Source organism: Mesoplodon bidens, assembly GCF_964165515.1.
Source record: "Mesoplodon bidens genome assembly, chromosome: 2".
In the NCBI taxonomy this organism is placed as follows: Eukaryota; Metazoa; Chordata; class Mammalia; order Artiodactyla; family Ziphiidae; genus Mesoplodon; species Mesoplodon bidens.
Window position 1 is genome coordinate 156,323,122 of NC_138177.1, and position 12,033 is coordinate 156,335,154.

Genomic DNA, 12,033 nt, shown 5'->3' on the forward strand with positions numbered 1-12,033 from the left:
GGGAAGGTGGGGGCAATCATGGTGCCGCTGGGGAGGGGAGAAGCTGCTGCCGCCGCCGCCGTTGCCGGGAGCCGCGGAGGTAAAAGGCGAAATCAGACGCGGCCTGGGCTGGGGACTTCCCGGGGTGCGCGGGACTTAGGCTCCCCCCTGAAGCATTTTCCAGTAGGGACCCCAGATCGGTCACCATAGGGACCCCACCCCTCCTCCGTTTCCATGGGGATGGGTATCCAGCCCCCCTCCCCTGTTTCCATGGAGATCCGGACCCTGCCCCTCTTCGCCCGGCTTGGAGCCCCCCAGCCTGACTTCGGGTTTTTCCGTGTAGCCCTGGACTGGGGACTATCCCAGACAGGTTCCTTCTCCCACCCTCCTCTCAAGGGTGCTCTGTTTGTATTTCTCGTTTGCCACCCTCAAACCTCCTGGTCTTGTTTGTTCCGGATAGCTGGTCTCCGCGTTGCCGCCTGTGGTGCTGGGGCAGCCCAATGGGGCCCCCGGTGCTCTTATCTCTTCTCTCAGATGCAGCGAAATGTGCATCTACCGGGTTGCGTAAGCAAGAGCAAGGGGTCGGGCCGGTTCCTCCCGGCTCAGATCCCTTGGCCTGTCTCTGGTAACTACCACTCTGTCTAGCCGCCCTACCGAGTAAAGGTTCACTTTCTAATCCGGAGCAGAAGAGAAAGATAAAGTGCAAAGCCAGACTGAAAACTAAAAGTGATAATATTTAAATTCTCTGTTATGTCTGCCAAACCCGCGTTTGTAGAACCTGTGTGTTTACAGGTAGAAGAAGAATCACTATTCCAGAACAGGAAAACTTCAAATTTGGTATTTTTCCCAAGAGAGTTTATCTTTCCAAGAGAGTATACCTGCAGGCCTTTCATTCATTTAACTGACATATCTTGAACTCCTCGTGTCAGTGTACTGTGCTAGGGGCAGAAGAAACAAAAATAAGACTCATCATTCCCTTATTGCAGAAAGCACACTATAAAGCATAGCTTCTAGTGGACCCCAGATTGTTTTAGGAGATAAATAGATAAAGTGATCTTCATTAGATATGCCTGATTAGGGATTAGCCCCACTACCCAGAAGCTGAAACATCTGTTCTCGGAAGGAGGGAACAAATTCACACTTGATTCCTCTACTGTTGTCAGACATTGTGCTTTAACATACATTATGTCTTTTACTCTGCATAACAATTTCCTGAGGACAGGAATTACCAGTTCCACCTTACATATGAGAAAAGTGAGGCACAGAAAGTTACCTAAGTAGTATGTAGTAGAGCCAGGATTTGTGGGTAGGTGACCCTGCCTCCAAAGCCCTACTCCTTCCAGCATAGACTTACTGCCTCACGGTCTGATTTGGGGGATATTTAGGTGGAGTTTCCTTGCTTTAAGCTTTATAGCAACTCAGTTTTGAAACAGTTTGCCCCTATTTCCCCTTAAGTGTTTTGACCAACCTTCACAGTGTTTGGCAGTAAGGCACATTTGGAAGGTCTTATAAGCTGCTACTTATTACTTCCATTTTTTATTTTCATTTTTATTAAAAATTTTTTTGGGCCACGCTAAGCGGCTTTCGGGATCTTAGTTCCCTGACCAGGGATTGAACCTGGGTCCTCAACAGTGAAAGCACGGAGTCCTAACCACTGGACCGCCAGGGAATTCCCATTACTTCAATTTATTAAAAAACATATTGTTCTTCCTTCAAAATGACTGGATGGTTTTAAACTTACAAAAAAAAAAAAGTCCCAAGGAAGATGTTTTTCATTTACTTTGTCCTGCTCTTGAAAGAAGAGGAAAAAAGAGCCCTGTGATTGCTGAGGAGGTCCCTGGGTCCTATGGTATGGCTCTGACTCTGGCTTTGTTCTGTTGCAGACAGGTCACTACCTTTCCATTTCTCACAATTGGGCTGAGCACGACTGAACCATGGGGGAACACAGTCCAGACGACAGCATCAGCTACTTCGAGGTAGAGGAAGATGAGCTGACCCCCGATAACAAGATGCTCAGGTTTGTGGATAAGAACGGACTGGTGCCTTCCTCATCTGGAACTGTTTATGATAGGACAACTGTTCTTATCGAGCAGGATCCTGGCACTTTGGAAGACGACGATGACGATGGACAGTGTGGAGAACACTTGCCTTTTCTAGTAGGGGGTGAAGAGGGCTTTCATCTAATAGATCATGAAGCAATGTCCCAGGGTTATGTGCAACACATTATCTCACCAGATCAGATTCATTTAACAATAAACCCTGGTTCCACACCCATGCCAAGAAATATCGAAGGTGCAACCCTCACACTGCAGTCGGAATGTCCAGAAACGAAACGTAAAGAAGTAAGTAAAGCAGTGTGGGTGAGGGCCCAGTTTGGCTTTGGGGAAGTCCTTACACAACTCTTATCAGCAGTTTCAGCCAGGGAGTATAGGAGCCCCTGGAATTAGGACCTACAGTGGCTTTCCTTACTGTATATGCTTCATGTTTTTTGTTGTGACTGCTTTCTGGAACTTTTGGTGTGTATGGCCGCATTGAAATCTGGGAAAACCAAATTGCAAATTTCTTCCCCAGATCATAAATAAAATAGACATTTCACTGAGATAAATCCATGTCTCTGATGTGGAAATAACTGGATTTGGCTTATCTCTGAGTTGTGTAAAAATGACTTGTTTTGGAGAGATAAGTATTTGCTGGACTATATTTTATTAGTGAAAGTTTAATGGATAATAAAGGCTAGCTTTCTTTTTTTTTAATTGATTAATTTATTTTTATTTTTGGCTGAGTTGGGTCTTTGTTGCTGCGTGCGGGCTGCGCGCCTGCTTTCTCTAGTTGTGGCGAGCGGGGGCTACTCTTCATTGCGGTGCACGGGCTTCTCATTGCGGTGGCTTCTCTTGTTGTGGAGCACGGGCTCTAGGCACGCGGGCTTCAGTAGTTGTGGCTTGCAGGCTCTAGAGCGCAGGCTCAGCAGTTGTGGTGCACGGGCTTAGTTGCTCCGCGGCATGTGGGTTCTTCCCGGACCAGGGCTCGAACCTGTGTCCCCTGCATTGGCAGGCGGATTCTTAACCACTGCGCCACCAGGGAAACCCCAAGGCTAGCTTTCTTTTGTAAGAAACTCAGGCAGGAGGCAGTAAATGAGAGCAGGTTATCTAAAAGAAGTTTTCGTGCTCATATTTAGCTAATGTGCGTAAGGTAACTCATATTACAATGCTTCGAAAACTGTAAAGCATTGTACAAATTGTACTAGGGGTGATAATTAGCAGAGTAAAAGATGTGGTTTAAAGGTAGTGATATACATTATCCGGGAACTAATTGCAGGTCAACTAGGAAAAAAACCGATCCCTGGTAGTTGCAATGCCAGGGACTAAATGTAAAATGTTACCAAACAGCCATTGGGTAAATTGTTTAGCAGAATATTTTTCTCTTTTGCTGTAATTCAGGTCTTGAAACTGGAGAATATTTTTTTTCGTGGGATTTGGTTTTCCTTTGCTAGCCTTAGAACCTCAGAGCTGGAAGGAACCCTAGTGAGACCGTCTTGTCTTACCTCCCACCTCATGCAGGGATCTCTCTGCAGCATCTCTGACACCAATTCCTCTGGTCTCCGCTTGAACACTTACAGAATGACGAGAGCACAGTGTTTCACAGTTCAGCCTAATACAAAGTTTGTTGGCCAGCTCTGATTGTTAGAAAGCTTTTGCTCGTATGGAGCCAAAATCTGCCTTCCTGCAGCTGCTGCCCGCTGGTCCCAGTGCTTCCTTTCTTCTTTTTTTAAAACATTTATTTATTTTATTTTTGACTGCGTTGGGTCTTCGTTGTTGCGCGCGGGCTTTCTCTAGTTGTGGCGAGCAGGGGTAACTCTTCGTTGTGGTGCGCAGGTTTCTCATTGCAGTGGCTTCTCTTTTTGCGGAGCACGGGCTCTAGGTGCGCAGGCTTCAGTAGTTGTGGCATGCGGGCTCAGCAGTTGTGGCTCGTGGGCTCTAGAGCACAGGCTCAGTAGTTGTGGCACACGGGCTTAGTTGCTCCGCGGCATGTGGGATCTTCCCGGACCAGGGCTCGAACCCGTGTCCCCTGCATTAGCAGGCAGATTCTTAACCACCGTGCCACCAGGGAATCCCCCAGTGCTTCCTTTCTGAGCAGCAAGCTAAATCTTCCTCCCACCCGACAACCCCTCAGGTAATTGAAGATCATGGGTTTCTCTACATCTTTTCCTGTTCAGGCTCGACATCTCCATTTACTTAAATGTTCCTCTTACAACATTTTCCTCTAGTTTCTCATCAGCTTGGTCACCTTTGATTGCACGAGTTCCAGTTTTCCAAAGTCCTTAAAATTTGTAATTGAGCATAGTCTCACAAGTGTGAGTCAACTGGTACTGAATACCGTGCGACTCTTTATCTCTTCATCTGGACACTGTACTACAATTGTGATATGGTCTGTATTCTATTAGCAACAACATCCTACTATTAGCTGGCACTTGGAAATCTCTAGAATGGTGTTTCTTAGCTGGGGGTAGTTTTGTCCCCCTGGAGACACATTTGGCAATATCTGAAGACGTTTTTGGTTGTCGCACTGGAGAGGTGCTACTGGAATCTAGTGGGTAGAGCCCAAAGGTCTATAAACATCTACAGTGCACGGGACAGCTCCCTACAGCACATAAATAATTGTCTGGCCCCAAAAGTCAGTTAGCTGTGTTCCAATAAAATTTTACTTACGAAACAGGCAGTGGGCTACCCTGACTACCCTTAGTCTACAACATAGGGAGTTGTAGCAGAGAAGGATGGACGTACAGCAGAGATTCAGACCTGGAAGGCAGTGACAGCATGCAGAGGCATCTGGACTGTGTTCTGGAAATACACTGAAGGTGTCTGAGCCAGGAAGTGTCGTGGTTGGAGTGGTATTTTAGAAAGGTTGCTCTGGTAGCTGTGGCAGCTTGATTGCCTGGTTAGGAGATAGTTGCAGTTTAGGTTTTGGGGTTTCCTTTGAGTCTGATGAAGGATGGTGTGGAAAGAATCCAGGGCTTTTGTTGAAGTATAAGAGAACTTGGTATATTATTGGAGTTTGAAGAATGAGCCATGAATTGGGTCTGACTCAAAGGATTCATCCGTTTTTCCAGGCGTGTTGAGTTTCTTCTGTCTCTTAGCACAGGGGCCACATGGGTGACTGATGGAGCTTCAGATCTCAGTAGTGAGTTAAATAGTTCGAGTCCACTGTGATAGGTACTTTGAGGCTCATTCAGAGTGCTCTGTGCGTGCCGAGGAGAAAGCGGCCGACTCTGCTGTCCCCCTTGCCCGCCATGAATGTTGATTCCATAACAGGAATCAAGAAGACAGGAAGAGGAGAGAATGTTTGATGGGGAAATTGATGAGATGGTTGGCGTATCATGAATGTATAGTCCTTGGAGAAAAGCAAAGTGAACAAGTTGAGAAGCCCTTTGGAAATGTGGACCTGAAGTCGAGGAAGTGGCTGGGGATTAGAATTGCGGATCCATGAAGGAGCAGTAGTTCAAACTGTGGGCAAATAACCCGAGGGAGGAGTAAGAATTGTTCTGAGAATTTACGGGTTGGAAAGAGAAAGAGGAACCAGAGTTCCCTTAGTCCCAGGGATGGGTGGAACGCAGTGCTATGGAAGCTGAGGGAAGAGAGATTTAAGAAGTGTGAATATTCCTCTATGACCCTGCAGAGGGATTGAGGGGCCGAAGAGGAGCCATTAGTTCTGCTGCTTGTGCAATTGATCACCTCATGGGAAGACTTGCGCTAGAGCGCTGGAGGCTGAAGCCACATGTCAAGCGATGGAGAAGTGAGTGGGCGGTGAGGAAACAGGAGGCAGGAAGCATCAGCTTTTTCTTTTCTTTTTCTAATAGGGTAGCTGGAGGAAGAAGAGTGATGAGGCGGTAGTCAGTCAAGGGGACTGGATCATGTTTTTAGCAGAGGGAATCTGAACATGGCTTAGGGCCTAAACTTTGGGCCATCCTCAGTTAATGATTACTATGTGAGAGGGTTTCAAGAGCAGATGTTTGGGAAACATAAAGTTACATCAAGACAGAGATTTGCTTATTAGTATGGGATTTCTCAAGAGCTTTTGACAATAACTAAGAAGGAAGGACATGCAGAATTCTCCAAATATTTTGAACTCGGGAAACCATTTCTCGGGCCTTATTGCCACGGTCAGTGTTTTGTGGAGCACATTTTGGGAAATGCTGATCTAGGCAGAAAAGGAGGAGAGGGTAGAGAAGGAATGATTATGCAGTCAGTGATATGAGCTGTCACTTTTCCCACTTTGTCCTGCTTGCAAGCCTGGTTTACCACTCTTCTGAACCTTGATAATCATGTAATAGGACAAGGTCAAGGGCACTGTGAGCACCTTGTTCAGTCTCCCGTGGATTTAGCTCACTCTACTTTCCTCTCACCACATTTTCCCATTCTATCCATGAGACCTACACGGAAGACTCTAGAAACTGTTTTTGAAATCATTAGTTGAAGGGTTGGTTGGGGATTGAGGGAGAAGCAGCAGTGGCTTTCAGCCTTTGAAAATTTTGCTACATGACCAGGCGTTCAGGAGACTCGCCTTCCTGGCCTTCCTGGAGTACCATCTTAACCGTAGCTTTTGTTTTAACAGAGGTGTAGCTTATTTTATTTTATCTTTTGGCATTTAAATCCATTTAATTGGCCTGAAGAGGCCAGTGTTTATGACTTTTTGATGACACTCTTCATGATTTCTTTACATTCCCCCACCCCCACCTTTAAAAACAAAAAACAACAAAACAAAAAGCTTGGTCTTTTTCCCACCTCTACACCCAGGTGTTACTCTTGAGAAATCAGATCACTTGAGAACTCGTTAGTCTTCTTGGCTTCCGAAGCAGCTTATTTTCAGAGTCAGACTTTTGCTTGATTTTCCTGTTCGCCCTTGGTTGCTCCACTGTTTCCTACAGTGTGTGGTTGGCTTACCTATTACGTCGTGGCTCCCCTCGTGCTTGTCTTGTGCGCAAATCAACCAACCAGAACCTTGCTGCAGGTGCTGTCATCTCCTTCTGCAGGGCCACTGGTCCTTCCCATTCAAATTGCACGTCTTATCCTCGAACTTGCTACTCTACTACTGTCTGCCCGTTGATTTGGTAGCTTTCAAAACTCTCAAAGCAAAACACTGTCATTTTGCTGAGGATCAGCATTCTTTTTCTTTTTTTGTTTTTTTCTGCAGTACGCGGGCCTCTCACCGCTGTGGCCTCTCCCGTTGCGGAGCACAGGCTCCGGACGCGCAGGCTCAGCAGCCATGGCTCACGGGGGCCCGGCCGCTCCGCGGCATGTGGGATCTTCCCGGACCGGGGCACGCACCCGTGTCCCCTGCACCGGCAGGCGGACTCTCAACCACTGCGCCACCAGGGAAGCCCAGCATTCTTTTTAAAAAAAATTAATCTATTTACGTCTGCGTTGCTGAGCGTGGGCTTTCTCTAGTTGCGGCAAGCAGGGGCTACTCTTCATTGCAGTGCGCGGGCTTCTCATTGCGGTCGCTTCTTGTCGTGCAGCACAGGCTCTAGGCGTGTGGGCTTCAGTAGTTGTGGCACTCGGGCTTCAGTAGTTGTGGCTTGTGGGCTTAGTTGCTCCGTGGCATGTGGGATCTTCCTGGACCAGGGCTCGAACCCATGACCTCTGCCTTGGCAAAAGGATTCTTAACCACTGCGCCACCGGGGAAGTCCAGGATCGGCATTCTTAAGCGTTGCTCTTTTAAAACCTTTCTACTCAGCTGTATTTCTAAGGAGCTGTATTTCCTTTAGTCAGTTCATGCAGTCGATGGTTTCCCAAACTTTCTTGCGTCTGTGCCCTTCCTGAGACCTTTCCAGGACTGTTGGGTTATCTGTTCATCTACCTCTGTCTGAACCACATCGGTGAACATAACGTTCCCCCCCTCCTCCCCACCAACTGATCTTGCACTTTTCTGCTGCATGGCTGGCCAAGAAGCGTGAAGAAGCCCAGGAATCACATACCAAATATGCTCTTCATGATGCATCAGAGTATTTCACTGTATTGACTGGGAGAGAATAGATTTTTCTACCAAGAAGCACAGTTACAGTGTTGCTTTATGAATTAGGCTGCTTGCTATGTTGGTCAGTGACATTCCAACGGGGTCTGTTTTTTTTAGTGTGACAAATTTTAAGTATAAAAATAAGGGGGGAAATTTGACTCCAGTGTTTCAGAGCCTTTTTGCAACGTGCCCTTTACCTTGGGAGACCCGGTTCCAATCTCATTCCTCATTATCAATCCCTCAGGCAGTGGAAGGATCCACTCAGACAAACCGGATTGTTGCTGACTCTGCAGAGGGGACCCACCCACTTTTAGTCTTTGCGCACAGTGATTACATTCCTTTACAGGTTCCCTTCTGAATACCACGGAATTGCCCTTCAGAACTAGGACAGAGACTGTTTCTGCTTGAAATGCTAGTGTTAAGGATCCATTCATTCTTTCCACAAGCTTTTGCTTATTGAGTATCTACATTTGTCAAATACCAGGAAGAACAAAGAAATAATCCCTGCCCTGAGGGACTCTAGGGGAGTCTAGAAAGGAGACCGCTAGAGGCTGTATGTGTGAGGTTTGGTAGGAAACCAGGGCTGGAAGCGTTTTCTGTTTACCAGCAGACGAAGCCATTTGAGCGCTGTCCCCTGCATGCCTGCATGTGTGTCACATACCTCTGTGCAGCATTCAGCATTTCCATCACTGAGGCCCACTGGCTTGGAAAAGGGAAAAGGGTGGTTTTATGTTCATACTAGTTTTCCAGCATAATGCTGCAGGAATAACAGTTCTCGGATTTACATTTTACATAGGCTGTACCTGTTGAGTATTGCTAAAATTTTGCTGTGGTAGGACATTGGAGAAAGAACCCGAATGTTAATGTTTTTCTCTTATTTAAATCAAGCTTATTCTTAAAATTGTTTCTTCTGTGATGTGCGCAGGGATAATTTAGACCTAGGTTCCGTCTTTGTCCTGGTATAATACTGTGTGGCCTTGGATAAGCTGCGCTGTTTCCTCTTTTGTAAAATTGAAATGAAAATATCCCGTTGCGTTTCGTGACAGTGAAATGAGATTTATTCATTTATAAATATATAACGGGATAAATAAAACATTTAGCATAGTGTCTGGTGCATGGTGGTTGTCTGGTGAATGTTCATTTACTTTCTCTTCCTCGTAGGCCCACATAGTTCTTGAAGGAGGTATTCTGTTAAAGAAAAGGTTAAAATTGTCTTTGTTAGGAACTCTTTGGGAAGCATTTTCTCCTAAAACAGGGTTATAAATTGTGTTTGGGTTCCCTGGAACCCAGTGACCCCTAATTTGCTGAACTGTCATATTAATACAGCTATGGCATGTGACCCACCATTTAGAACCGTGTTTTACAAGGGGAACCTGTTGGTGGTCCCGCCGGAGGGGTTCTAGGTGCAGCCCTCGCCACAGTGACCTTCCACGCTCATGCTCTGTTCCCTTGGACTTCTCGGGCTTCCGCAGCAGCAGGCCCCGGAAAGGTACTTCCATGGTGGGCAGTTGGGGCATGAGGCAAAGCTGGGGGCTCTTTTTAAATATTATTCTTAATTTTTTTACAATTGAGATAAAGTTGACATATAACATTATATAACAGAATGATTCAGTAACTGTATATATTGCCAAATGATCAACACTGTAAGTCTAGTTGCCATCCATCCGCACGCATAGTTACATTCTTTTTTTTTTTTTTTTTGCGGTACGCGGGCCTCTCACCGTTGTGGCCTCTTCCGTTGCGGAGCACAGGCTCCGGACGCGCAGGCTCAGCGGCCATGGCTCACGGGCCCAGCCCCTCCGCGGCACGTGGGATCTTCCCAGACCGGGGCACGAACCCGTGTCTCCTGCATCGGCAGGTGGACTCTCAACCACTGCGCCACCTGGGAAGCCCTTTTTTTTCTCGTGATGAGAACTTTTAAGATCTACTCTCTCAGCAACTTTCAAATATACAGTACAGTATTATTAACTATAGTTACCATGCTGTACATTACATTCCCATGACTGACTTACTTCATAAGCTGAGGACTCTTACAGCTAAAGAATGAGGACTCCTGTTATGCTGGCAGTGACAGTGGCAAGAGGGTTAGATGGTTAGTATCCCGTTGAGTGCCTGCTGTGTACTAGGCACCGTGTTAGGGACTCTGATAGTTTTGTATTTTCATAACAATCTTATAAAATAGGTACTATTAGCTCTCATTTTACAGATGAGAAAACGGAGGCTTAGAAGCATACAACTGGCAAGTGGTACAGTTGAGATTTGAACTGAGGACTTTGTGCTTTTCTATCATACACACCACCTTTGTGAAGACAGAGAGGAGAATCAGGCACTGAAACCCATTAGCTATGAAAAGGGCTGAGAAATGAGGGGCAACAGGATGGCATTAGTTCTGTAAGGGTAAAGGATTTAGGTGTGGGAGCAGCTATGTAAATTCAGCTCTGAGATGGGCAGTGGAGGTCACTGCAGGGCTCTTCCATTCCTACTTCGAGCTCTTTGGTTGCACATTATGGAGTGGGAGAAAGGCGATCACTGCCAGGGTGGAAACAGAGTTGGTACTGGGGAGAGGGATGGGAAGTCCCTAGTGATGGGAAGGAAAGGGCAGCTCCTACAGCTGTAACGGCCAAGCCAATCATTTATTTATAAGAATGTTCAGATGCTGGGTGCTCACAATCAGAGGCTCCCTTTCCTTATGGAGAATGGCGCTGTTAGTGTGTGTAGGACCTAGTTCTCTCGGACTCACTTCTTTTTCCTCCAGCAGAAACCTCGCCTTTTTTCTCTTCTGAATTTTTTTTAAGCTTTTGTCTCCTAGAGTTCCAGCGTCTTTCTCATGTTTGCCTATCTCATTCACCTTTCCTCCTCTGATCCTGTCGACTTAACAGGGCAGTCATCCTTGTTAAATACTTCTCTATTCTAGAACTACTCAGAACACCTTATGAATCCGCATCAGTTCTCTGAAAGCTCATGCCTCCTGCCCATTCCTAGCCTTAGAGCTGGTCCCGTCCTCAGTGAGCCCAGACTGTGCTGTCTCTGAGCTCCTTAATTTCGTAATCGACAGCCACTTAAGTGACGCAGTGCTCAGACTCTTTTGGAGGAACGTGTTTTCCAATGGAATCTTTGGTGACATTATGTTCATATTACAGATACTTTAGTTGATTTCGATAGGCCAATTTATTATGTGTCACCTCTCCCTCAAGTTCTTTAAATTTAGCTTGGGTATCACCTCCTTCGAGAAACTTTTCTTAGTCATCCCCAAGTTTAAGTTTTTTGTAGTTTTTTTTTTCTAAGTTTTTCTCTATATTCTAGTATCCATACAACTTCTCATACCATATCGTTCTTATCTGTCTGAATTGCCTCTTGACTTTGAGCTCCTTGAGAGCAGGGGCCATTTTTTATCTATCCCTAGCACCTGGGAGAATATAATCCCCGGAACATAAGGTTTATCATGCATGTATGCATTCAAAAAAATTAATTGTATTTAAATGTACCAAATGTTGCAACACCTCCGCTGTGTAACGTGTTTTTTGCAACTTCCTCCTCCGATCCAGTTTGAGGAGGTTTAGTTTTCCCTTTTTGTGAAATGTGGTGCTGTTTAGAAACGATTCTGAAAGACACAGTATAGAGACTTCCATTTGCTGCGTTCCTCCAGATGGGGTGAGGTTGCGTGTTTATTCAGCACACTGTTGGGGAGCATTTGCTTTGACAGCCCTCTGTGCCCCCGTTAACTACACATAGCTTCCCCACTCTTTGTCCTCTCTCCTAACGTTCCCCTCTCCCTCCTCAGCCGTTCCGTGAAAGAGTAGTTATATTCATTGTCTCTAGCTCCTCGCTTTTCCCTGACTTTTCAGCCTGTTACGTCCTGGCTTCTGCTCGTACCCCTCCAGTGAAGCTAGTCTTGCTGGGGCAGTTCTGACCTTGTGAATTGGCTGAGTCCAAGAAATGCTTCCTCAGTCACCTCTGCTGCATTTGACCTGGTTGACCATCCTCCTTGAAACTCTGTGGCTTTGTCACTTATAGTCCTTGCCACTACTTTCCTCAACACTAAGT

At 46.1% G+C, this 12,033-nt stretch overlaps 1 protein-coding gene across 5 annotated transcripts in view; it reads left to right on the plus strand.

The window, feature by feature from the left end:
- MTF1 (metal regulatory transcription factor 1) overlaps nt 1-12,033 on the plus strand; it is a 44,662-nt gene continuing 32,629 nt past the window's right edge. For all 5 annotated transcript variants that reach the window (XM_081217178.1, XM_081217179.1, XM_081217180.1 and 2 more), the window contains exons 1-2: nt 1-79; nt 1,863-2,321. In XM_081217178.1, the coding sequence (XP_081073304.1) occupies nt 1,914-2,321 (408 nt within the window). In that variant the 5' untranslated portion in view covers nt 1-79; nt 1,863-1,913. The remainder of the gene's footprint in view (nt 80-1,862; nt 2,322-12,033) is intronic.